At 39.1% G+C, this 27250-nt stretch overlaps 1 protein-coding gene across 3 annotated transcripts in view; it reads left to right on the plus strand.

The window, feature by feature from the left end:
- The window catches only part of COL6A5 (collagen, type VI, alpha 5), a 123899-nt gene that overhangs the window by 14737 nt on the left and 81912 nt on the right, over positions 1–27250 (plus strand). For all 3 annotated transcript variants that reach the window (XM_011977963.1, XM_011977964.1, XM_011977962.1), the window contains exons 2-7: positions 7549–7643; positions 10178–10777; positions 13370–14002; positions 18741–19301; positions 22499–23053; positions 25102–25677. In XM_011977963.1, coding sequence (XP_011833353.1) covers positions 7577–7643; positions 10178–10777; positions 13370–14002; positions 18741–19301; positions 22499–23053; positions 25102–25677 — 2992 coding nt within the window. In that variant the 5' untranslated portion in view covers positions 7549–7576. The remainder of the gene's footprint in view (positions 1–7548; positions 7644–10177; positions 10778–13369; positions 14003–18740; positions 19302–22498; positions 23054–25101; positions 25678–27250) is intronic.

A 27250-nucleotide genomic window follows, 5' to 3' on the forward strand; every position in this document is an offset into this window, starting at 1 on the left:
CCACCAACAGTGTAAAAGTGTTCCTATTTCTCCACATCCTCTCTAGCACCTGTTGTTTCCTGACTTTTTAATGATTGCCATTCTAACTGGTGTGAGATGTGTTTTCTATAGAGAGTTTGCTTAGACCATTCAAGATGGCCTAACTTAGTGGTCCTCAACCTTGGCTGCACATTGGAATCACCAGGAGTGTTTAAAAAAAATCCATGTTCAGACCATGCCCCTGACCAATTGAGTCAGAAACTCTGGGAGTGGAACCTGGCCTCAGTATTTTTAATAGCTCTCTAGTGTGCAGCCAAAATTGAGAATCACCAGCCCACAGCCTGTTCTTCCTTAAGAAAGTAATAATGAGAAGAGAAAGCCAAGCCATGTTTTGTTTTCTCAGCCACAACCCTAATAATGAGGCACACAAACAGACAGCCAAAGGATCCTAGAGCAGGAAGCAGGCTACTGAAACTATGGATAGCAATGCTGCTTATGTGGGGTCTTCATGATTTGGAGGGCAGCTGTGGTCCAATGTCATTTATTTCCATGTGGATATAATGGCCCTTATGACGTTTTGGCAAATAGAAGGATTAGTAACATAAGCAAGACATTCTTCTCTGTAGGGATGTTTATTTTTTGAAATCTGGTGTATAAGAAGCTTATGGGTTGGATACTTAAACAATAATTAAGAATACTTGAAACAAAATTCTGATGCCTGGGCTCTGATAGAGGGGGCTTCTGTATATATCAGTGTGATTTTTGCCAATGCTCTTGCAAGAAGGGTGATGTCTCGCCCTTCTGAGAGGCCCGGACCTTGTAGGGCTGGACCTGTTCACTCATTTTATGCCTTTGGTTTAACCCATGTTCCCAGATGGCCTGTACTCTAATTTACAAAATGAGATCATTTTATAGCTCAAGTCCAACCCTCTTGTTTTATAGATCATGGAAACAAGTCTCAGAGAGGAGCTCATGGTTTGAATTATGAGTTCTGATTCCTTGATATTCTTTCCACAATGCCTGATCAAAGTTGTGGAAGTCTTTAGAGTATATCAAAGGTTTTTGTAAATTTCCTTTTGATGCCTTTTTATAAATTGTACTCTGAAGTGCTGTATTTTATTCTTTAAACTGCATTCTAACTGTTCTTTACAATTTATTCTGAAACATCATGTTCATTTATTCTTTTAACAAATATTCACTACTCACCTACTGTGGGGTAGGCATTGACATAAATGCCATAGACAGTTATTGTATGATGGAGCCTGCAGTGGCATTTTAGTCAAAACCAATAGGTTTATGACCTTTACTGACCTTACAAAATAACCTCCATAGTTATTAGGGGGCTAATGTTTGTGAATTTCTATATTTTGTCTTTTCATGTCACTGTCCTGGCTCCCCAAATAGATTGTGTGCTCTTGGAGGAAGTATTTTATGTGTTTTACTCTGTGTCCAAAGCCTATGGCAGTTCCATAAATTATCTATAAACGGCAGTGTTGGATGACTGGGAAAGTGACGGTTGTTAGATGTGTTAATTAAACTGTAGCCCGTGTTTCTGATATGTCTTATTTGTTTTGATTTTAGGAGCTGGTAGCATAAGCATTCCTGCCTTCTGTCCTAATCCAATTTCCTCTGATAAAGATGTTACTAGAATGTGATATCAGACATTTCCCAATAAGAAGAACTTGAGAAATGGTTTCCTTCTGCTGATGTGCTGTGTAATCCAGTTGTAGGCACCTCTCTACCTGAGATCCTTGATCTCTCCTCTTCCCCTTTGTGCATGATATTTTTGTCAATTCCTTCATTTGAAATAATACCTCATCCTCCCATATTTTACCAGCATTTGCACAAGAACTTGCCTTCCGACCTGCCCTCATTTCCTCTTCTCCTTTCTTGTGAATACTCACTTTGCCAAGCCCTGGAAATATAAAGATGTATCAAACATACTTGGTCCCTTAGCAGTATTAGGACATGATGGTCCTAATACTGCTGCCAAACCTCCTAGCCACACCTGCTTCTTCCCTGGGCTGACCCAGGAAGATTTGTAAGGCCTCTGCCTTTTGAAAAGATGGTACCAGGATGGTTTACACAGCCCCTCCTGCTAGAGCAGGCTCCCTGGGACTTGTCTGGAATGCTCCGATATGGTGTTCAGCTTTTCCCCAGAGTTGCTTAAATTAGTGGAGTTTGCTTCCCATGCATAGATCCTTACTTTATCAATCACAGGATATTCCAAACATGGCCTTTTGCTTCTAGAAGTTTCTGGAATTCCTGCTGTGTGAGGTTTAATAGGCACAATAGTTGGATAAATGAGGCTTTTAATCACTTTCTAAGTAATTAACTCAATTCAGCAAATATTTCTTGAGAGCCTGTTCTAAAGCAGGCACTCACCTAAGCAAGTGGGACGTTCAATGACAAGGAATGAAGAGTCCAGTCCTGCCTTCAAGGAGTTTATAGGTGTTAGTGGTCTGTGTGTATGTGTGAGTGAGTGTGTGTGTGTGTATGTGTGTGTGTGTTACTGGGTAAGGAGGAGAAGTGGGGGATTAAGAAAGTCTTTCAGTAACTTCAGTACAAGGCAAAATATGATAGGTACCAAAGAAGAGGAGGGACTTGGCAGTCCAGGTGGCTAGAATGAGTGTCTAGGTGTGGACAGATTTGAGAGTGTGGAGGAGTGGTGCCATGGAGGAAACAAAAGTAATGAAAACCAAAGGAAGTAGAGTCATATGGCACCTACAGGATGGACAGCCAGCACAGGAAAATAAGGCTAAATAATTATCTAGCCTCACAGTTTGTTTTGACAGGAAAACTCAATGTGCCCTCCAGATGCTCCAGAAATGGGATAAGGCACCAGGGAGGCTAAGCCGAGAATTTAAGCTTTAGCTCAGCCATGGACTCGTTCTGTGACCTCAGATCCTCAGCTGGGTGTGCGTGAATGGTGCATTTGCAGCCTAAGGCCCTTATCAACTGGAGACTGTGGTTGCTAAAGCTGTGCCCTTCTCCCTCTACTGGAGCTCCATATTCCGGCCAGCTTTTGTTGCATAGATCCTGAGTGAGGGATGCTTAACCAGGGAAACAGGAAGGCAGGCATTAGGGAGAAGGGAAACAGTGTAGAGGACAGAGGGGAGATGACCTGACCTTTATTTCTTACCATATTTCAGGACTTTTTGCTCCTTTGACTGCAAAAGGAGAGAAAGAGAAATTAAACTTGGTGGTTTCAGAATGCTATAGTTTACCATTACTTTTAATGGTAAAAACTGCAATTACTTTTGCAATATTTGTGACATGCTTGATTTAGGATTTAGCAGTCTAAGCCTCCAATAAACTGTTTACATACTTACTTCTAATCTCATGGATTCAAGAATTAGACCAAGGCCTTTGCTGTGTGGTTATAACTCGCTAAATAATTTCTTTTTCCCTTTAGTGTCTGAACCTCTTAGAGGTTTGCAGGCTTTATCATGTGCCTTTATGTTTTGCTAAATTAAGCTTTTTCTCCCTACTTCACCAAGTCACTTTAACACCTCATGCCATAGGTTATAAAATAGATTGCCCCATAAAACAATACAGTTTCTCATTCAGAATGGTGAGATTTGTCTTCACAGATATTTTTAACCAAAGGAATGCAATCAGAAGGAGGGATGTGATTATTCATTAGTCTATTATTACCCTCTTATTTTGTCTCCTGGCAGTGGCTAGGGAGCTTTAGCCCCATCTGTATGTGGCTGATCTACATGTGCTGAACATCCCCACAGGAAATAGCAAGGCTAGCTGATTGTTGCCTAGCCCTCGGCATGTGTGCCTTCTCTTTAGATGTGCAGTTTGGCTGTTGGTCCACCCTGAAGTGGGCTTGGGGTGCCCTTCCCTCAGATGTGATACTAACTTTGAATTCCCAATCAGCCTCTGAGGGTTTGAGCATTTGAAAGTGTGAGAAAGGGTGAGTTGGTTCACTTGGTAGCTATTCAAACTTGGAGTTTCTTTGGGCCCCAAGTCTAGTTTGGGATATATCTCCTCCAGAATGGCCAATTAATTCCTTAAAGTATCACTCATACATGCCACTCTCTGCCTCAGGTCTTTCCATCATAGAATCACAGGATCAGATAATTTTAGAGTTAGGAGGAGCCTTAGAGATATGATTCAACTCTCTCCAAAGGGATCCCTACTATTATATCTTAGAGTCTGTATATTCTAAATATTTTTTCATTTTTCCTTTGGTATGGGAAACTTTGAATTTTGGAAAAGTTGGAAATTTAGCACTGCCTGCTGACTTCCTGCACCAAATCCAAACTTCAAGATGTTACAAAAGAGACAGGGAGGCTGAGCTATCGAAGGACCAAGAGTCATAGAAAATTAACAATTAATAAGCAGTGGCTTCCCCTGAATAACTACAGGGCTGGAAAAGGGGATTGGGAGTGGTAGAGCCTAGATTATAACACTGGACGTTTTCTTTTCTGAGAGGCTGCCCTCTTCTATCTCCATCTTATCTGGAGGAATACAACTTTCACTTTGTTCCTGGGCATATATTACTTGCCAAGGGAATTAAAAATAAGCATATGAAAAAAATGAAAAAAATATGAAAAAAATTCATTTCAGAAGCATGAACAATAAAAAAGACAGAGTAATCAGAATAACTTATACCAAAACAGTGTAAATAATGGAAAAGACAAATAGGAATGTGAAGTGAAAATAGTGAGACATACTATGTTGGGGCAGGTAAGGGAATATTATTTGGTACCCAAAGGATGGCAATTTGGCAGTATCCAAAGAAACTTAAAGTAAATATACTTTCGACTCAGCAATTCCACATCTACAAAATTAAGCTATTGACACTATTTTGGAGCCAAGACATGCAAAGTGGGAATTTGAGCTGAAGAAAGAACGGGAGCAGAGCTAAGCCAAGGGATGTGTGCACGAATGGTCGCCTGGGATATGTCCTATGGGCTCCAGTGTTCATAAGTAAAACTCTGCTGAGCTTTACTGGGTTGAGACCAGCTTAATCTTACTCTCTAAACATACCACCAACCTAAAGAAGGATGTATACACAGCTCTGAACATTTATTGGCTTCGGAATTCACGTGGCTGTACAGAAAGTTCTCCTCTTCATCTTTGAATTCTTATGATCTCCTATATTTAAAGAACATCAGAGAAAATATGAAATAAGATCTCAAAATTCTGTTCTCCATAGAAAATCCATATTAATGGATTGTAAGACAATATTAAGATGCTAAAACTCCATAAATTTATCTACCTGTTCAATGAAAACCCTGTCAAAATCCAGATGCCTTTTTTTTTTTCCCCCCCCAGAAATTGACAAGGTGATTCTAAAACAGATATAGAAATGCACAGGGCTCAGAATAGCCAAAACAACCTTGAGAAAGAACAAAGTGGAAGGACTCACACTTTCCAACTTCAAATCTTTCTTAAAAGTAGCATAATCAAGACTATGTGGTACTGGCATAAGGATAGAAATATAGATAAATAGAATACAATTGATAGTCTAAAAATAAACTCATCCACTCATAGTAAATTTGTTTTTGATGAGGGTGTGAAGACAATTCAATGGTGAAAGAAAAGTATTTTCAACAAATGGTACTAGGACAACTGTAATTGCATATCCACATACGAAAGAGTGAAATTGTATCCCTACCTCACACCACACACAGAAACAACTTAAAATGGGTTAAAGAACTAAATGCAAGGCTAAACTATAAAATGTTTAGAAGAAAATATACAAGTAACCGTTAGTGACTGTAGGCAACGGTGTTTTAGATATGACACTAAAAGCATTAGGAACAAAATAAAACAAAAAAAAAAAACCCAGATAAACTGGACTTTATCAAATTTAAAATCACTTGTGCCTCAAAGGACATATTTAAAAAGTGAAAATACAACCCACAGAATGGCAGGAGTATATTAGCAAGTCATATATCTGTGAAGCATCTAGTATTGTAGCATCTAGAATATATAAAGAATTTTTATATTACAACAATAAAAGACAAATAACCCAAGTAAAAATGGGTAAAGCATTTAAATAGATGTTTCATCCAATAAGAGATACTAATGGCCATTAAGTACCTGAAAAGATAACATCATTCGTCATTAGGGCAATGCAATTGAAAACCATTTATACCCACAAGAATGGCTATAATAACAAAATGGAAAATAAGTTGATGGCGATGTGGAGAAGTTGGAACCTGTATACATTGCTGCTGAAAGTGTAAAATAGTACAACCACTTTGGAAAACAATTTTGCAGTTTCTCAAAATGTTAAACATAGTGTTATGATAAGACCAAATATTTCACTCCTAGGTACCTACTCCAGATAAATGAAAACATATATTCACATCAGCAAGTACATAAGTGTTCATAGCAGTATTATTTATAATAGACCAAAGTAGAAACAACCCAAATGTTCATCAACTGACAATTAATGTTTTAAATGTTATACATCCATACAATGGAATATTACTCAGCCATAAAAAAGAATTAAGAATTAAGTACTGATACATACTTATACTAAATGAAAGAAGTCAAATATAAAGGCCACATATTATGTGATTCTGTTTATATGAAATGTCCAGAATAGGCAAATCCGTAGAGAAAGAAAGATCAGTGCCAGCACCTATAGAAGGGTGGCATGGGGGAGGGAGTGAGGAATGACTGCTATGGGTTTGGGGTTTCTTTTTGGGGTGATAAAAATGTTGTTTCCTCTGAACTGGGGGCTTAATCTAAATGATTTATAGGGTCTTTTCCACATCCAGCTTCCAATGATTCTATCAGTCTTCCTTAATGAGTAACAATTTCAAAAGAGCTCTAAAAATCAGCCCTTATACCTTTGGTATCTGTTTTAAGGCAGATCTATTTTTTGAGTATTGGCCATTTTAATCTATTTCTATTCTTATAAAGAACAAACTCTGATTTGGTTAAATTCCTGAGATTTTAATTTCCCAGGAAGCGTTCTGATTGATTGTGAACTATGTGGAAAAACCAAACCTGAGGTACTTTGTGAAATTGGGCATAACTGTAAGTGAGGAAGCAGTATTCACAAGGACTCAGTGAAGGAAGAGACATGTGTAGCTGTTGGCTTTTTAAGCCAAATTATGAACATAAATGATAGTGGCATAACAAAGGGTAGAGAATAGTGACTATGTAAATTTTTGAGGACACTAATTTTGTATAAAGCTTATGACATAGTGGTTAAGAGGTTGGGTGATGCAATTGCTTTGTCTGGGTTAGTACTGTGGATTGATCTACCTCTTACCAAGACATTTGGTGCTTCAGTTTCCTTATCTGTCACGTAAGTGTAGTAATTGTACCTCCCTATAAGATTGTCGTGAGAATTAAATTAGATGACACTTGTCAAGCAAGAGAAAGGTGTTTGAGCCTTAGCCAGGGCTCACCAAACATTAGCATTAATATTTTCAACAAATACTCCAAATGCCTGATGAATTTTATAAACACACTTGGCACTGCTTGACAAATACTTGTTTACAGTGTACCATGCTCTAATACAACTATCCTCACAGTTATTTAATGGTAAAAAATAAAAATTTTCATATTGTAAATAATTCTTTTTTGCAGAACAAAAGTAAAAATCTTCACTAACAAAATGAAGATACTGCTAATTATATTTGTCCTAATCATTTGGACTGAAACATTGGCAGACCAGAGCCCAGGTACCAGTATATTTTATGTTTATTATTATTTAAGAAATATTTTTATATCTCAGTAAACTTTAATAAACAGAGGGAAATAATTCATTTGCTAAAAATCAAAGTATGCAGCATTTAGTAATTGTTATACAATATCAAACAAACTTAACTTGTCAAAGACAGCACAAAGCCATGAGAAAAAAATCATGAGTTATGTTGCACCTGGCTAGAAAAATTCAGTTATCCATTGATTTGCTTCAGTCTCAATATTACATGTCTCCATGGATTGAGTCAGTCCATTTGTTTATAGATCCATTTGAATCTTGATCTTATAAATGAAAGAAAAGGAACCCCACACAGAAACAAATTCTAACTATTTCATGACTAAACCATTGCCTTCCTTTCCTTTTACAAGCATGAAATATATATTTACACACAAACACACACACATAGTCATACATCACTTAACAATGGGTGTACTTTCTGAGAAATGCATCATTAGGCCATTTTGTCATTGTGTAAACATCATAGAGTATACTTATACCTAGATGGTGTAGCCTACTACACACCTAGGGTATATGATACAGCCTATTGCTCCTAGGCTGCAAACCTATACTGCATGTTACTATGCTGAATATTGTAGGCAAGTATAATACAATGGTAAGAATTTATATATCTAAACACATCTAAATACAGGAAAGGCAATACCTTGCACTGCCACATTATGACAGCTATGATGTTATTAGGTGATAAGAATTTTTCAGTTCTATTATAATCGTTATTTTTTTTTTTGAGACAGAGTCTCACTCTGTCACTCAAGCTAGAGTGGAGTGGTGCAGTCTCGGCTCACTGCAACCTCCGCTCCCTCTGCTCAAGCAATCCTTCTGCCTCAGCCTCCCAAATAGCTGGGACTACATATGCATGCCACCACACCTGGCTAATTTTTATATTTTTTGTAGAGACAGGGTTTCATCATCTTGCCCAGGCTGGTCTCAATTTCCTGGGCTCAAGTGATCCTACCACCTTGGTCTTACAGTGTGAGCCCAGCCAGTTTAGTTATAACCTTATGAGGACACTATCATATATACAGTCTGTTGTTGACTGAAATGTCATTATGTCATTGTGAAGCACACGACTGTGGTGTGTGTGTGTGTGTGTGTGTGTGTGTGCACGTGTGTCTGTATAGGAAAAGAGAGAGAGAATGCATGAAAGGCAGGTTTTTCTACTCTATTGTAATTACTAAAAACATCATTCAAAGAAGTATTTTTTACTGTGCATTGTCACGGTGTTATTCTAAGATTTCCTGATGAATTTCTGAGTTACCTTGAAAGAGCGAGCCACTTGTTAGACATTTACTAGCACATTACTAATTTCAAGAGCAGCATGGCTGACCATGACTGCTAAGGTAGATACTATTGGCACCTCCCTTGCCAGACTTTTCTTGTCTGGCTGGTACACCCACCTCCCAGCTACTGTGAATACTGCTGGCAACAGCTCATGGCTGTACCCCATTTTCTCAGGGGAACTGTTCTCAGCTTTCCCACTTAACCAAAAGGTTCTGCCTGCAGCCCTCTGCTCCTCTCCAACTTCTGGAGATGTTCTGCAGCCAATGACTGACTAATAGGGTAGCACAAAAAACTGGCCCTCTTGCCTCAAAGAGGGACAGCTCTGCTGTAATTTAGGCTCCAGAGCCCCTTGCAGAGCACGCCAAAGCTAGACCTTACCTGATGACATGCCCTTCTCTGCTTGTTCCCTGTCCTGTCCTGTTTATCTTCCATTGCATGCCCTCAATCAAGCACTTTCATCTGAAATCCTGGTCTTAGACTCTGTTCTGCCACCTGAGACAATTGCTTACTCTATAATGTTTCCAAAAATTGCTGTAGTCCTCAGACCGCTTTGGCCCATTCTTACACTGCTATGAAGAAATACCTGAGACTGGGTAATTTACAAAGGAAAGAGATTTAATTGACTCACAGTTCCTCATGGCTGGGGAGGCCCCAGGAAAATTATAATCATGGCAGAAGTGGAAGCAAACATGTCCTTCTTCACATGGTAGCAGGAGAGAGAAGTGCCAAGCAAAAGAGGAAAAGCCCCTTATAAAACCATCAGATCTCATGAGAACTCACTCACCATCACAGGAACAGCATGGGGGTAAGCACCACCATGATTCAATTACTTCCTACTGGGCCCCTCCCATGACATGTGGGGATTATGGGAGCTACAATTCAAGATGAGATTTGGGTAGGGACACAGCCAAACCAGTCCAGTCAGGGACTTTCTGGGTTGGTACAATATCAGAGTTTGGGGTTCCAGAACTAAAAAAGGAAAGAAGTTTATTGTCTCTTGTATATCTGTTGGCTAACTTTACTAAAGCCCTTTTGTTTGACATTTTAGCAAAGGCAATTATAGTTTCTTCTGTTTGACCTCCAAAAGACACTTTTCTTGGGATTCTGATGTATACTTAACAATAGGGCGTAGTCTTAAATAAGTATTGCAATGTAAAATATAAAGGCTGAATGATAACTTTGTTTTTGCATGTTGTTATTTTATTTTGATAGGGCCAGGCCCTGAGTATGCAGATGTTGTGTTTCTGATGGACAGCTCCGATCACCTGGGACCTAAGTCGTTCCCATTTGTCAAAACGTTCATCAACAAAATGATCAACAGTCTCCCCATAGAGACCAACAAATACCGTGTAGCCCTGGCCCAGTACAGCGATGCGTTTCACAGTGAATTCCATCTGAACACCTTCAAAGGCAGGAGCCCCATGCTGAACCACCTCAAGATGAACTTTCAGTTCATTGGCGGGTCCCTGCAGATAGGAAAGGCTCTTCAGGAGGCTCACAGGACCTATTTCTCTGCACCCACAAATGGGAGAGACAGGAAACAATTTCCCCCAATTTTGGTGGTCCTGGCTTCAGCTGAGTCTGAGGATGAAGTGGAAGAGGCTTCAAAAGCCCTGCAGAAAGACGGGGTGAAAATTATCTCCGTGGGGGTGCAGAAAGCTTCTGAGGAAAATCTGAAGGCCATGGCCACGTCCCATTTCCATTTCAACCTTCGGACAATCAGAGACCTCAGCACATTTTCCCAAAACATGACACAGATCATCAAGGATGTAACCAAGTACAAGGAGGGAGCCATCGATGCTGATATGCAAGGTAAGGAAGCCCTTGGTTGAAGAGGTGCCTGATCCCCAGGTGGGTCTACATTTGTCCACCCTCACCTCTTGCAACTCATGTTAGGTTTTCATAATTAGCCGTGTTGAAGTATTGGAAACTTCTACACATCATACCTGCTCACTTCTGCCTTTGCTTGTGAAATTTTTTTCTGACAAGAGCTCGATCTTATTGCACTCCTTTGTTTTCTTATAGCTTGAATAACTCCTGTCATCATGTAAATCTCATCCCTACATCCTTTTCCTCTTGGAATCTTTCCTTTCTAATTTCTTTTTGAGTTTCAGTTCCTTGCACACAGCTTATTGACAGCAGCACTTTCCGTTTAACTATCCATTTCTGTGTTTGTCCTCCTTTCCTTCCCCAGCACCACCAAGCAAGAAACAGGTAGCACGTGAGGGCAGGACTGACAACTTATCTCTCTATTCTTTGTGCCAAGCACAGTGCCTGACAATGAGCTGGTGTTCTATTTCTTAATGAATTAATACATGAGGATCTTATAGATAAAGAAATAGGATCATTGTCTATTCTCTTTCCTTCACAGTCTTGTTACAGTATGAGGCTCACAATAAATATTCAATAAATGCTTGTGAACTGATATATAGTGATACTCAGTGAGAAGAATGATAACCTTAGAATAAGACACTATTAGTACATGTTCATATTTTGTGTTCAACCAGGAAGAAGAGGGGATGCCCTCAGTGGTGCAGTAACGCAATGCAGTGGACTGCATTCTGCTGTGTTGAGCCCTGTGTCTGTTGTATTGTCTCATCCTGGACTTTTAGAGTTTAGGACCAAAGACTTTGGAGTCAGGAAGGTCTGAGTTCAAACCCTGGCTTGGCCACTTAGGACATTGAGTCCCTTACTTAACCCTGAGCATCAGTTTCCTTGCCTGTAAAGTGAGGATAATAGTGTCTACCACATAATATGAGTGAGGTGGCTTGTATGGCATTTGGCACACTGTTTACTATTATTAATAGTAACAACTATTTGCAAATCAATACTGTCCTGAGAAGGTCATTCTTGGAATTTGTTTAGCTAACTGTGGGGGATTCAGAGTAGATTGGTAGATTTATGAGAATTGTTTTTAATTCCGTAAATATTTTTGAGTTCTCACCAGGCACCAGGTACTGGAGGGACAGTGATGAGTAAGACACACTTTCTGCCTTCTCAGAACTCACAGATGGGTAGTTCTTGGCAAGGTTGAGCTTATCTCTTGGCTAGCTTTCCACACCTGCAGTTCATCCACCTGTGCTTGGAATCTATGCTTTATGTGAATTTGGCATACTTTCTCTTAGATTCCAAATTTGTATAACCAACTGCTTACCTGGCATCTCCTCTTCAATACTCAGTAGTTTCTCGAACTTACCATGTCTGAAACAGAACACAAATTCCCCCTGTAACTCGTTTTTCTCACTATCTTCCCTGTCTTGAAAAAAGACACCACCACCATTCACTCAGTCGTTCAGGCCAAAAACCCAGGAGTTTTCACCACTTCCTCTTTTGTTGTCAATGCTCACATCCAATTTATCCAGCTTTCTGTTCTACCTCTAAGTCACATATCAAAACTATCCTTGTCATTCCATCTTAGCAGCTGTAATACTTGCCCAGGAATCCTTATCTCTTTCCTGGACTAGGACCATTGTTTCTTAATTATTATCCCTGAATTCATTATTTCCTCTCAGCAACTGGAGTGATATTTAAAATATTTAAATAAGATCATGTGACTCCCAGAATATCTGGGCCCTGCTTCCTTCTGGCTTTATCCGTCAGTGTTTCCCCTCACTCATGGACTCCAGCTACTCTGGACTTCTTGCTTTTTGCCACCTCTTGCCGCTCTATCTGCCAGAATTCCTCTTCCTTCAGAACTCCACGTGGCTGAATTCCTCTCTCCAGTTATTTCTCAACCCATATGTGATCCTCTCAGAGAGGCCTTCCCTGATTTCTTCATGTCTCAGGTAAGTTAACCCTCCCTTAGCGACAGTGTAGTCAGTCAAGTCACCTGTTTTATTTCCTTGCTAGCACTTATTACTATGTGAAATAATACAATCTAGTTATCTGCCCTCCCCAGAGAATGTGAACTTTCCATGGTCAGAGATATTTCTGCTAACTCATCCCTGCATCCCAGTTCTTGAGAGTGGTGGTGGCAGTGGGAAAGGTAGCGGTGATGGTGGACATGGTGGTTCCTTCACTTCACTAGCAGTGAAGGTAGTGGCGGCAATGGTGGTGGTGGTGGTGGTGGAGGTGGAAGTGATGGCAGTGGTGGTGGTGACCATACCAGTGGTGATGGTGGTCATGGAGATAATAGTGGTGGTGGTCATGGGATGTGGCAGGGAAATTGGTCAGAAGCATTCTTCAGACAGAGGGAACAGCACATGGAAAGCTTTTGAAGTCAACGACCTTATAAGTCTTATTTAGAATTTTGATCTTTTGTTCACTAAAAGAAAACAATGCTGTCTGCATCCATCATGACTACCTCTATCCTAACTAATGTGCTTGACAATGTAAAAAGTACCTTTCTCTCTCTGGGCCAGTGGTGTATACAACATAATCCTCACACTTTTTCTCTCTTCATAGTTCCCTTCCCCATATCCTGTCAGAAAGACTCACTTGCTGACCTCGTGTTCCTGGTGGATGAGTCACTTGGGACCAGAGGAAATTTAAGGCATCTTCAGACCTTCCTGGAGAACATTACCAGCTCCATGGATGTGAAGGAAAATTGCATGCGACTTGGACTGATAAGTTACAGCAGTAGTGCCAAGACTATTTCTTTTCTTAAATCAAGCACAACCCAATCTGAATTTAAGCAGCAAATCAAGAATCTTTCCATCCAAGTTGGGAAATCCAATACAGGGGCTGCCATTGAGCACATGAGAAGAGACGGCTTCTCAGAGTCATATGGCAGCAGAAGAGCACAGGGAGTGCCTCAGATTGCAGTCCTGGTCACCCACAGACCATCAGATGATAAGGTGCATGATGCTGCATTGAACCTTCGGCTGGAAGATGTTACAATGTTTGCCTTGAGCATCCAAGGGGCTAACAATACCCAGTTAGAAGAAATAGTGTCTTACCCTCCAGAACAGACAATTTCCATGCTGAAGTCCTATGCAGACTTAGAAACTTATAGTACAAAGTTCCTGAAAAAACTCCAGAATGAAATATGGTCCCAAATTTCTACTTATGCTGAACAAAGGAATCTTGATAAAACTGGTATGTTTTTAAAAATACTTTTCTAATTATAAAAGTAATATAAGTGGTTACCTAGGACTGAGCGGGCGGGGGGAGGGCAGTAAGGATCAACTGTAATTGGATAAAGGAACTTTCAGGAGTTGTGGGAATGTTCTAAAGCTGGATTGTGGTGATGCCCATGCAACTTCAAACATTTATCAAAATCATCGAACAATACACTTACAAGAGATCAATTTTATAACATGTAAATCATACCTCAATAAAATGTAAAATATATATGTTAATTATAAAATACCATAATAGTATGGCTTGACATACAGAAGAAAATAGAATCACCTGTAATTCTATCTTCAGATAAAACCGTTAATACTTTTCATGTTGTCTTTAGTCTCTTCCATCCCTCTCTCTTTCTCTCCCTCCCTTCTCCCATCCCTCCACCCCTCTCTACCTCTCTGTCTTCCTTTCATTCATGCACATACAGACAAACACAGAGTTTTTAAAAATGATATCACATTGTATATATCAGTGCTGTCCAACAGACCTTTCTGTGATGCTGGAAATGTTCTTTATCTGCGCTGTCCACTAGGTCAGCCACCAGCCACATGTGGCTACTGAGCACTTGAAATGTGACTAGTGTGATGGAGGAACTGAATTTTAAATGTCATGTAGTTTTAATTCATTTTAACTTTTAATAGCCAGGTGTGTCTAGTGGCTGTCATATTGAACAGTATAGGCATAGAGAGTTGGGTAACTTTTATTAGTTACAACTATATTTGGGTGTAACCACAGAAGAAACCAAAATTACAGTGATTGAAACAGGGTAAGATTGCTTTTTCTGTTTCACAAGTAAGTCCAGAGGTAGGCAGACTGAGCTAGTCTGGTACACCACAGTGTCAGAGACCCTGTCTTTTTCCACATTATTTTTTGCTGTTCGTGGGCTTAATTCCTAGGATCGTTGTCCAAAATAATGGCTCCAGGCATCACCCTCACATCCAGAAAGCAAGAAAGACAAAAGGGAAGAAAAAAGGGGCAGGCCTCTTCACCTTTTCTTCAAGGATGCTCCTGAAAGTTATGTGTACCATTTCTGCTTACATCCCATTGGCCAGCACTTGGTCATATGTCACACCTAAGTTATGAAAATGGGAGCTGGGAAATGTGACCTTTATTTGGGGAAGCCAAGCACCTAGGTTAAAACTGGCAGTTCAATTGGTGTAAAGAAGGAGAAAATGGATATTGGAGATAACTAGTAATATTTGCTTTACCCACTTTTCCATCATCTTGATATTATGATCGTTTGTCTGTTTCCTTAATTATTCTTTTGAAACAATTCCTTTAGGTTGAGAAAAATATTCCATATAATAGATATACCATATTTAACAAAACATATCTTAAATTGTTGGATATATAGGCCAATGTTTTGTTTTTGTAAAAGTCTTGCAGGGACATCCTTTTACCTGTATTTTTATGCACAATCATGGTTATTATCTGACATTTTGATCCTATTTTTTTCTTCTATCATTCCAGTGAAGGATCTTCTAGTTAAGATTCTTTGTGAATCTGCTATAGTTCTACTGAGCTCTTTTCAAAAGTACATGCCAAGAGATACTTAATATGACTTTGAGCTTATCTAATTCTGAGATATCTGCTGTCTTCACACATTTTCTCCATAGAGAAAATGCTTCCAGGCAATTGAAACTGAAATTTGGCAGCACGTAACATGGAAAGGAATTTTAATGTTCCAATGATATTAAAGGCTAATTTTAAACCAGACCAGCTTCAATGTAATACTGGTATTAGGGCATAGAAGGGATGTGTGGTATAGTCTCTCTCAGGAGTTTGCAGTGATGCCACAAAAAACTATTATTGTCATTACAGAAATTGTAAATGGGAAGATGTGGGACCAAAGCTAGGGCACAAGGCCTCACTATGTAACTCCTTAGTAATCCAGTTGTTTTAAAATCTTGGTACCTGACTTAGGTTGGGCTCCTCAGAAGCAGATGCCAGGAAAAAATTCACATGAAATTGATATATTAGGAAGCGTAACCAGGAAAAAAAAAAAAAGGAAATTGGTAGGAAAATGAGGAAATGGGAATAGGAAGGAAAGGACAACAAGAAAATCCCATGGATAGTAATGTTAGCTCAATTCCATGGTGTCATTCTAGAGATAGTGTATATCAAACATCATAGTTGTCCCAGGCAAGGAAAAAAAAATATGTAACTAGAGAATTTACATTTAAGCACATGCAGGGAATGTAAATTTCTGGACACTTCTGGTTCAAGTGCCAGGCAAAGAAGTTTCCAGAAACTCAGGGGCAGCTCACCCCAGATATAGCATTTGCTATTGGGAGTGAAAGCAAAGCACCAGCAGCCAGTTTGCATAAAAATGGTAAGAGATTTGAGAAAATATAGGCAAAAACACCAACAGTGTCTGTTGTAAACTTAGAGTCTTTTGAGGAGCTTGTTAATAATTCAGTTGCCCAAGTGTCACTCTAAAACTACTGGATTGGTCTCTGAGGGTAGGGCCTGGGCCCATGCATTTTAGTGAGCTCCCTAATGAATTCAGGCTAGCAACATTTAAGACCTACCACCTTAGTGATGTTCCTGTGGTCTAGAGTGTGGTGGCCAGCTTTGCAATTTCAGAATGATCAACGCTCAGAGAAAAATCTATATCTGGCTTAGTCACTGCTATATCCACTACATCTGACACATAGTAAGTGTTCAATTTTTATTCCATAAAACTTCATTAAATCAAGGCTAAATTCACATTAATCAAACTCAAGCGACTGATGTATGGAAAAAGAATGACAATTCTCTACGTAAAAATGAGAGCTATCAATGCCCAGGGGCTTGGACATTCACATCTTCCAAGTGGTACATTCTCTCCCTATAGACATGCCAAATTAGAAGCTAAATTGTAATCAAAAGTCTGCGTGGGGTTGTGGAATCAGAACAAGAGAGTTATTGTAGTTTTATAATTGAAATGTTTAGTAGCATTCAATTGGGCAGATGTTTCTACTTTAAAATTAAATACGTACATCTATATTTTTATATATATCTGTATATATGAATGCACAGGTGAGGCCTTGAGCCAAGGGACACATTCTTTGGCACTGTTTAATTGAAATTTTGTAGTGATAGAAATATTCTCTATACTGTCTAATAAGGTAGCTGCTAGTTATATGGAGCTGTTAAGCGCTTGAAATGTAGGTAGTGTACTCAAGGAGATGACTTTTAATTTTATTTGATGTTGGATAGTTTAGATTTACATTTCAATGGCAACGTGTGACTAGTGGCTAGTGTAGTAGATAGCACAGCCCTAGGCAGGGATGGATGGGCATTGCTGCAGTTACCTACTTACATTTTTCTCTCCCTCATTGCTGATCACCACTACCTTTCTTTTGCTCAAGACTTAATTCTTCTTTATTAGATGTATAAATTAATGCATTCTGGTTACTTTCAAGTTTTGTTGGCCTGGAATCAATCCTGTCTTCTGCAGATAACCACTTATCTTTGCCCTAATGCTTTATGTATAGATTTTATAGTTCATTTCTCAGGGTCAGATTTCTTTTCAGTATATCCGATTTCCTAAGGAGCAACTGCTGTGGGCTGAAGTAGTGTCAATAGCTATAAATTACCTAAGAGCTGTCAAGAAAACCAGATAATGACACACACAGCCAAAAATTTTGAAAATATGTTATTTCTCTTACCCAGTTTCTACGAATGACTACATAAAGTAGTAAATAGACTGCTAAGAAAGCAAAAGTAGTTTTTCATAGATTCAGCTTAACAAAGGAAGGAACATTGAGAAGTCTTTTATTAAAAAACACAAATCGAACTTCTATGATATGCCAGGCCTATTGGGCAGAAGCAGAGAAATAAACAAAGTCTTTGTCCTCATGGATTACATTCTGCGGTAAGAAACAGGCCATGCTCATGAACAAATGAAGAAGGTAACTTCAGAAAGTAACATAAAGAAAATAAACACTGTAAGAAGATAGACAATGACAGGTGTGCTTTAGATAGGGGGAAGTGAAGACCTTTTTTAAGAGATGACTTGATAACATCCATGATGGGAAGGAAGCAGCCATGTGAATATTTGGGGGAAAGAATATTTCAAGAAGAGAGGAGGGTACGTGCAAAGACCCAGGGACACGTTCTGAAAACAGAATGAAGCCCAGTGTGGTTGGAGCACAGTGAGTGAGATGAAGAATTGCTGGAAATAGGGTCAGAAAAGCAGGAGACAAGATAAGGCCAAGTTTTAGTTTTTAAGTTCCAAATGCAATGATAGATCATTTTAGAGGAAGAACAATGTGATCTAAGTTTAGCTTTAAATATCTTGTTCTAGTTGCTCTGGGAAAAAAAGATTATTGGTGAAGTAAGAGTAGAAGGTCGTCAATCCCATGCCTTTTTTCAAGAAATGATAGGATATAAACTGTCTAAGAAGGCAGGTGTCAATGCTAGAAAAACTATTTAACTTGGAGCCTTGAGTCTCGGGAATTTGGTCTTTACTCTTTAATTTACTGGTTATGTGACCTTAGACAAACCACTACGTTTTTCCCTGTTTCAATTTTCTCACAAGGTTGTTGTACATTTCAAAGGAGAAAATGGGCATGAGTGTGCTTAATGAAGTGTGCAGGCTGTATGCAAAAATGAAGTCTTCGTTCTTTAGAAATACCTCAACCTCACGTTACTTCACAAACCCTCTTGCAAAGTTCTCTCTGGGTTCTCTAATTTACAGAGAATGCACTTTGTTTTCCAGGCTGTGTGGATATGAAAGAGGCTGATATCCATTTCCTAATTGATGGCTCAAGCAGCATCCAGGAGAAAGAGTTTGAGCAAATCAAGAGATTTATGTTGGAAGTGACAGAAATGTTTAGCATTGGCCCAGACAAAGTCCGAGTTGGAGTTGTGCAGTATTCAGATAATACAGAAGTAGAATTTTATATCAGTGACTATTCTAATGACATTGGCTTAAGAAAGGCTATTTTTAACATTAAGCAACTAACTGGTAGAACTTATACTGGGAAAGCTCTGGATTACATACTACAAATAATAAAAAATGGAAGTAAGGATAGAATGAGCAAGGTTCCCTGTTACCTCATTGTGTTGACTGATGGGATGTCCATGGACAGAGTCGTGGAACCTGCTAAGAGACTAAGGGCTGAGCAAATCACCATTCACGCAGTTGGCATTGGGGCAGCTAATAAAATAGAACTGCAAGAAATTGCTGGGAAAGAAGAAAGGGTTAGGTTTGGGCAGAACTTTGATGCTTTGAAAAGCATAAAAAATGAAGTTGTTCGTGAAATCTGCACTGAAAAAGGTAAGCAAAACAAAAAAGCTTTATTCTCCACATTTCATCAATTGCTTTAGGCAGATTAATGGCTAAATTAAGGCTGAGACAAGGCCTGATGTGACTAGCTGTCTGGATAACATTTTACTAGCTTCCTTTATCACCATGGAGCGATTCAGCCCCTCACTTTTAAACTAAATGCCAAGACTGGAGAATCCCTCTATAAACAGTTGCCCCAAGGCCATCTTGGAAGTCATAAATGGGAAAATTGCTAAGAATGTTGGGGCCTTGACAAAGCCCACTACTGTGAAGTGAAAAAGATTCTATTCTGCATGTGAGGTGTGTGTGTGTTTATGTATGTGCATACACAGATGAGTACAGGGGAAGTACCGTGTTTGTGTGTGCACAGTTGGGTACAGTGGAAGGAAAATGGACTTTGGCTCTAGATAGCTTAGGGTTTGTCTCACGTACTTCCACTTGAGCCTGGAACATTGTCATTTATAAAATGAGGATAATGCCTACATCAGAGAATCCTTATAGGTTGAGCACCATAAATGCCAACCATTATTTTTATATTAAATGCATATCAAGTATATATGTAATAATTGTTCATTTTTATTTATAACAAAAACACATATTTGCATTTTTGTTCTAATTAGAGATTAAGTACCAAAATTAGGAGAAACAATTTGCAAATTTCCATATCTCGTTGTTTGTTATTTCTATTATTAATAATGGCCACTTACACCGCTTATTAGTTAAGATGGTATGTGTTGATTGCTGGTATTAGCACATGAAAATATTGCCTGCTGAGAAGCACATTAATTTACTGGTAAAGAGGAAAGATGCTAGAGTCAGAGTCAAGGTTCACACTCTAGCTTTATCACTGATTAGCCATGACCTTGAATAAATTACTGTCTACTTGCCTTGGTTTCCTTGTTTGTAGGCTTATTGTGAATCTTAATGGTGATAACACACATGGAGCAGTTAGAGGAGTGCCTGGAACATAGTAAGCGCTACACAACAGTTAGCTGTTGCAGAAAGTGGTTAAGGTGTTCATCGATGAGGAAAGGAAGAGAATTCTCACTTATTTGAACTTACTAAAGTGAAAACGTGTTTGAATTTTCTCTGAGCCAGTAAAAAACAAAAATAAAAAATAAGTAAGCAAATACATAGCATTAATAACAAAATCCTAAGTAAGTAACAACTTTGTTCATTTTTCTCCCTGTTATGGACAGTAACAGAGTTGGATCTTTAGGATGTCTTAGAAAGAGTGCAAGAATAAAAGATTCCCCAATGTTTCCTGGAGCTGATGCTAAGAAAAGTAAAAGGATTCGAGGAAGCATAAAGTAGGTTGTATCTCAGATCCTTTCAAGGGAGAAGGTCCTGGACGAATCTAGGGAGGTACAATATATCCCTTGCACTTCAGGTAGTTGCAGTTGAAGTAGTCAAACTGAGCACTATCATGCCTGGAGGAGAAGATAAGTTGTGGACAAGGAAATGAGTCATAAAATGGCTATCAGAGAAGCAGGAAAACAAAGGAACCAAAGCTTCCAGAGCTAGAAAAACACTAACGAGTCTCAGAGCAGATGCAGATGGAGTGAGGCACAGTGTATTAATAGGGTGCAGGTTAAGCTGCAATAGCGATAAGACCCCAGATTACACAGCACAGAATATTATTTTTCTCTTACATCATAGTTTAGGGTGAATAGTCCAGGTCTAGTAGAGAGGCTATTCCATCCTCAACACATAGCTTCTATCTTTAGGTCAAAACTGAAGATCCAGTTCTTATCACCTCCTGTCCATGGAAAGGGAGAAAGGACCAAGGGAGCCTACCATGCTCAACTGTTTTAATGTAAGACCCTGAAGTGGCCAGATCACTTTTGCTCATACCTTTTGGTTAAAACTTAGACACAATGCCACAGCTAGCTTCAAAGCAGGCTGGGAAATAACAATCTTTAGATGGACAATCATCTGCCTATCTAAAATTTTATTAACATAGAAGAATGGAAAGATAGATATTCAGGGACATGAAGTAGTTTCTGTCACAAATAGATACCAGGAGGTAGATCCTGTGAATACTAAACTGTATGTAAAAGCCTATTTCTTTTATATGTGTTACATGGAAGGGAATCTTCCACACTTCACCACAGTGGTCAAGGCCACTCTATCAAGGCCACAAACATCTTCAGCAATTTCTCCTCTCATGACTTTCAAGATGGTTCTGAGGCAGCTTGAATCTTAAAACGGTGGTGTAGTCCTCCTGGTGGATCAGAATGTGACCTTACACTTTATTAAGTAATAGTTAACATCTTTTCATTTTTTAAATATATGGCTGATGCTGTGTTTATTTTCCGGAAGTATGGGATAGACTTCAGAGTGTTGAGGGAGAAACTGTAAGAGGAAGGCAGAGATTACAGATAGAAAAAGAGATTCAGACTAAAAAGATATATGCTAAAGATAATATATTTACATATATATATGCAAAACATATGTATCATGAATTAATACTGTTTTTAATAGATTATAGAAATTGGTTTTATATATGTACATATGTCTATATTATATATAGAACAATGAATGTACATACATTTGTGTGTATATATATACATATGTATATGTTCATTTCCAATCAGGCTGTCTAAAGTTTATGTATAAAGGAACAGTCCATGTTGAATGAGTATGTGCTTACTGAAGCACTTATCTCTAGTAAAAACTTTTTCTTCAATTTCTAATATTGATTTATAGTGTTTATGAAATCACTTAGAATTATCCCAGAAAATAATGCCATTTAAAAATTATTTGAAATTGTGTTTCTCCAGAATATACATAAAACCCTGGAGTGTTAGTACTATGAGTGCAAGGAATTGATTGCTTTGGCTCTGGTTCCTTTTTTGTATCACTACTGCATCCTTAACACATGGCTGGATGCTTGGCATTTTATACACCTCAAAATTATGAATGAATTAATTAAATGTGAATAAATGAGTTGTGCATGCATGCATGAATGAATAAATACACATTTTGGAAGTTGCATTTCTGCTTCAGGGTTCTAGTCAACCAGCTTCTACTAAAGAAGCAAATACAATTTTCAAACGTAACAACAGTTGCTTGAGTTAACTTTCAATGTTTTCTCATTAATGCATTTGTTTCTGCCTTAATGCCACTTTGTGAGAACCATTCCAACCTGGTTATTTCTGATCCTTTTTTTTTTTTGTAACATGCAGGATGTGAAGACATGAAGGCTGACATCATGTTTCTGGTGGACAGTTCTTGGAGTATAGGAAATGAAAATTTTAGGAAAATGAAAATCTTCATGAAAAACCTGTTAACTAAGATTCAAATTGGTGCAGACAAAACCCAGATTGGCGTTGTTCAGTTCAGTGATACAACTAAGGAAGAGTTCCAGCTCAATAGATACTTTACACGGCAAGAAATTTCTGATGCAATAGATAGAATGTCTCTCATCAATAAAGGCACTTTAACTGGAAAGGCACTAAATTTTGTAGGTCAATACTTCACCCACTCCAAGGGGGCCCGTTTGGGGGCCAAAAAGTTTCTCATCCTCATCACAGATGGAGTAGCTCGGGATGATGTGAGAGATCCTGCTAGAATTCTTTGGGGCAAAGATGTGACCATCTTCTCTGTAGGAGTATACAATGCCAATAGATCTCAGCTAGAAGAGATCAGTGGGGATGGCAGCCTAGTTTTTCACGTTGAGAACTTTGATCATCTGAAGGCACTAGAAAGGAAACTTGTCTTTCGTGTGTGTGCTCTCCATGGTAAGTGCCCCTGTTATCTGTCAGGACTCAAGGATGTGAGCTGTTGACTTTATAATGAGAAATAGTATATGGCACTCTGGCCCTGGCCTCCACCTGGACTTAAATGTTAAGTTTTAGTCTTCTTTATGTTATATTAAAATGCCTGTGACCTCCAGGGATGTTTCAGACTAACAATTTTGGCATCTAGTTTGGCACAAGTTAGTATGGCATTGGTGACTTCAAGTATATTCCAAAAAGATCCCAGAATTTTACTTTAAACTTCCAAATGTTTAATACCCACACACCTGGATTTTTCAGAGCCAGTTTTGAATCCCAAATTATTTTCTAGAATTGTTTCTTGGCTATCTATAGCCATTGTTAAGCAGAAAATAACTAGAAATACAATTTCGTCTTTCTTTTAGTTAAATTTTATCTAGTATCCTAAGCACCACCCACCAAGAAAACCCTGGGTACTTTAAAGATAGTTTATTTTCATTACTTCACATTATTATTCTTAACCTCTATCAACTGGATATTTTATATTTGTCTGTTCATGTATCCATCCCTTTGGAAAATTGTAATTTGTCACTTTTCTGATTACTTGGGGTCATCATTTTATTCTTACAAATTGTAGTGCTTTTAAAATTGTACTGCACAACCTTCAGTTTGAGCCTATCAATTTTAATGTCTTTTGAATGAGAGTTTTCTCTCAATCCACACATAGACTAAAACACCTATGTTTTAAAATCTATCATGTGCTATTTTCTGTGTTTTGGATACAACTAAGAAAACAAACCAGAGTAAGTTTGTTTTGTGTTGTTCCTCTGGCAACATAGAGATTTTCATTGGACTTTATTCATCAAAATTGTGCATGTGGAATTTCCAGAAACTTAACAAAATGTCTTATAAACACGTAAGTGTTAGGTGATAGTTCTAAAGTTTCCTTGGTAACCGCTTAATTGGAATTTTTTTCTTCCCCCAAAGGTGGCAGTGATTCCAAAACTCTTGATAATGTTGGGAGGTGTACCTAAAGGCTATAGCTTCAACTTTGAAACCTGCAAGGCTCTTCTTGGCATTTCTTCATTTTGATTAATGTAAATGTGGAGGCCTTGTCTACAGCATAACCTGAAATTCATCTGACTCATGCATTAGATTGTCTCCTAAGTATCAGGTCATGGCTAGTCACCAGTTCTGAGTGGGTCATTGACCAAGGGTTTTACAGATACAACCTGGGGATATTCACAGTATCAGAAACTTAAAAAATTTGAGACTTTATTATTAGAAATAAGAGTTGACAATTAGCTAGGCAGGTGGAAAGTGGAGAAAGCAAATCTTTGGAATACATGCGCGTAAGTTATTGAGGGAAGGAAAAGAGTGGGGAAAGAGTCCACACGTTGGAAAGCTGGCCAAAACAGTCACTTGTCTTATAATGTGGAGGAGGGTTTGGGGTCAGGGAAGAAGCGATAGGAGTTTTTGCTCTCCTTCTACTTGGGGCCAATCCTTTCTGAGTTCTAATTCAAAACGTCAGAGAGAAAAGCATAAATAACTGCAGAGAGACATGATACACAGGGATGGTTTGCATACCTGAGGGTCCAAAGATACCTGGAGCCAGAGGGAGTAGGGTAAAACCACCAAGTTATACAGTGAGCTCCTCAGCTTTCCACAATAGCAGGTCAGTTTGGCAAACATCAGTATGTCTTACCATTACATTGACATTGAACTAGCTTCTAACATTGCCTTTCAGTTGAAAGCCTGCTTAGTAAAAGACGTTACATGTCCTAATGAGATATAGCAAAATAGAGTGGCGTGGCATAAGGACCACTGATCCTGGAGTGATATAGATAGGGTACAAATGTCCTTGGAGTCATGACGTAGGCAAGTTGCACTTCTCTGAGCCTTGGCCTTTTTTTTTTTCTATAAAATGGCAGCAGCCACCTCTAAGAACTAAGTAAGATGTAGTGTCTGACACATAGTAGACTCATGGCAAATGCTAGTTCGCTTCCCTTCTCAGCACCCTGCGTAGAATGCACTGCGGAAAGTTTGTGACTCCTGTTTTCGTCTTCTTTCAGATTGTAAAAGGATTACAGGACTAGACGTTGTGTTTGTGCTGGATCATTCAGGTAGTATAAAAAAACAATATCAAGATCACATGATTAACCTAACTATCCATCTGGTGAAGAAAGCAGATGTTGGCAGAAACGGAGTTCAGTTTGGAGCCCTCAAATACTCTGACCAACCTAACATCCTTTTCTACCTTAATACGTACTCGAACAGATCAGCAATAATTGAAAATCTGAGGATGCGCAGGGACACTGGAGGGAGCACCTACACTGCCAAGGCTCTCAAGCATGCAAATGCCCTGTTTACAGAGGAGCATGGCAGCCGCATCAAGGAAAATGTGAAGCAGATGCTGATTGTCATCACTGATGGGAAATCTCATGACCATGATCAGCTCAATGACACAGCATCAGAACTGAGAGACAAGGGCATCACCATCCTTGCAGTGGGTGTAGGAAAGGCCAACCAAAAGGAACTTGAGGGTATGGCAGGGAATAAAAACAATACTATCTATGTAGATAATTTTGATAAACTGAAAGATGTTTTCACACTTGTTCAAGAAAGTATGTGTACTGAAGCACCAGAAGGTAAGTTGTTACTTTTAAAGTTTCTATGGGGGTAGCAATAAAAATTTAAACAGAAAATAAATCATAAGTCTCAGGTCTCCGATTGCCTGGATGTTATGGACTGAATATTTCTCTGCTCAGGCTATCAGTTTTCTCATCTCTAAAAGAAATGGGTTGATTGAACAAGATCCCAAAGATTCCTTCCCACCACAGCATGCACTGAAGAGATTATACAGGAAAGTTCCAGATGTATTCCCTGGCATTTTGCTATTCTGTTGCCTTTTTCTGGCGGAAAGAAATTCTTCTTAGGGTCGTATTCACCTTACCCCGTGTAATGGCTGCTTATCGTGCTCCATTTGGTTGATGATCTCAGTGCAGCCACTGGACATCAGTTTCAGGCCAAACTCAAGTGGAAAGTTTCATGGTTTAAATGGATAGACTTTTGTCTTCAAAGATCCAGGCCCTCTAAATGGGATCATAGGCATTCTAGAGAGACATCAAAATTCAAGTGGTCTGGTGTGCTTTTCTGTGTAGGTGCCACCAGTATAGAGGGCAGGATATGAGAGTTGAATGTGGGGTAATGGAAGCTGGCTGAGAAACAGGGAGGGAAGGGAACTGAGATGATTACCAGCTACCACCGAAGTTGGTAGGCTGGTGACATCACATTTGAGTGAGGACAGGGTGAGATTTGCCACTTGTGGTCTCAAAAGCAGTAGAGACTGATAAGTAACCCAGGAAGGGCTGCTGTGCCTAATTGGAAGGTCCGAATTCTTGTGATTTGTGTATTGACCCAGTCCTCCCAATGTGGCAAATGAAATAACCAACTTTTGAATTTCCTTTCTTCTTTGCTTCCTTCCTCCCTCCTTTCTCTCATTTCTTTCCTCCTTTATTCCTTCCTTTCTACCGACGAGAAGCTCACTTTTGTAACTAATATAAATCATGTTTCTAAAACTGACATTAACCCACTTCCATATTTGTAACTTGTCCAACTCCAGACAAAACCTTCCCTCAAATCCTGTGTCAGATCAGCATTTGCTTGGCTAAATAAAACTATGCCTGACCACCATAGCTTTACCTTACTTAAGTAAGCAATTAATTCATCTTCTTGGTTTCAGATATTGAATGATGGTATCATCTTTACCCAAGGAAAATTATGATTTTTCCCAAGGCAGCAGGACCACCCCAGTTCTTCTGCCCATTCCGTCCTCTCCCTGGACTCTCACCCTGAAGCGTAGGCTCCCCTCCCTCATTCCTGACACCTGCCAGTCCACTTAACACTGAGTGTTCTTTCTCCTACACACTGGATGCGGTCCCTCTTCTGCTTACAGTTTTTTTTTTTTTTTTTTGAGGCCTCCCTGTGCCCTTGGAACAATTTCCAAACTCCTGAGCTCTATCTAGCCCCTGCCCACCTCTGCAAGCTCATTGATCACCTCTCCCCTCTTCAAATCTACCCTGTCCTTCTGAAATTCCTCCACGTCTTTGTGCACACTATCCTGCCCACCATGACCACTCCAGCCCACCACTGTGCCTGCCTACATCTCACTTTTCTGTCAAGTTTCAGTCTTTGTGTGCTTTCAGTCAGGCCCAAACCTGA

Source organism: Mandrillus leucophaeus, unplaced genomic scaffold, assembly GCF_000951045.1.
Source record: "Mandrillus leucophaeus isolate KB7577 unplaced genomic scaffold, Mleu.le_1.0 Scaffold186, whole genome shotgun sequence".
NCBI lineage: Eukaryota > Metazoa > Chordata > Mammalia > Primates > Cercopithecidae > Mandrillus > Mandrillus leucophaeus.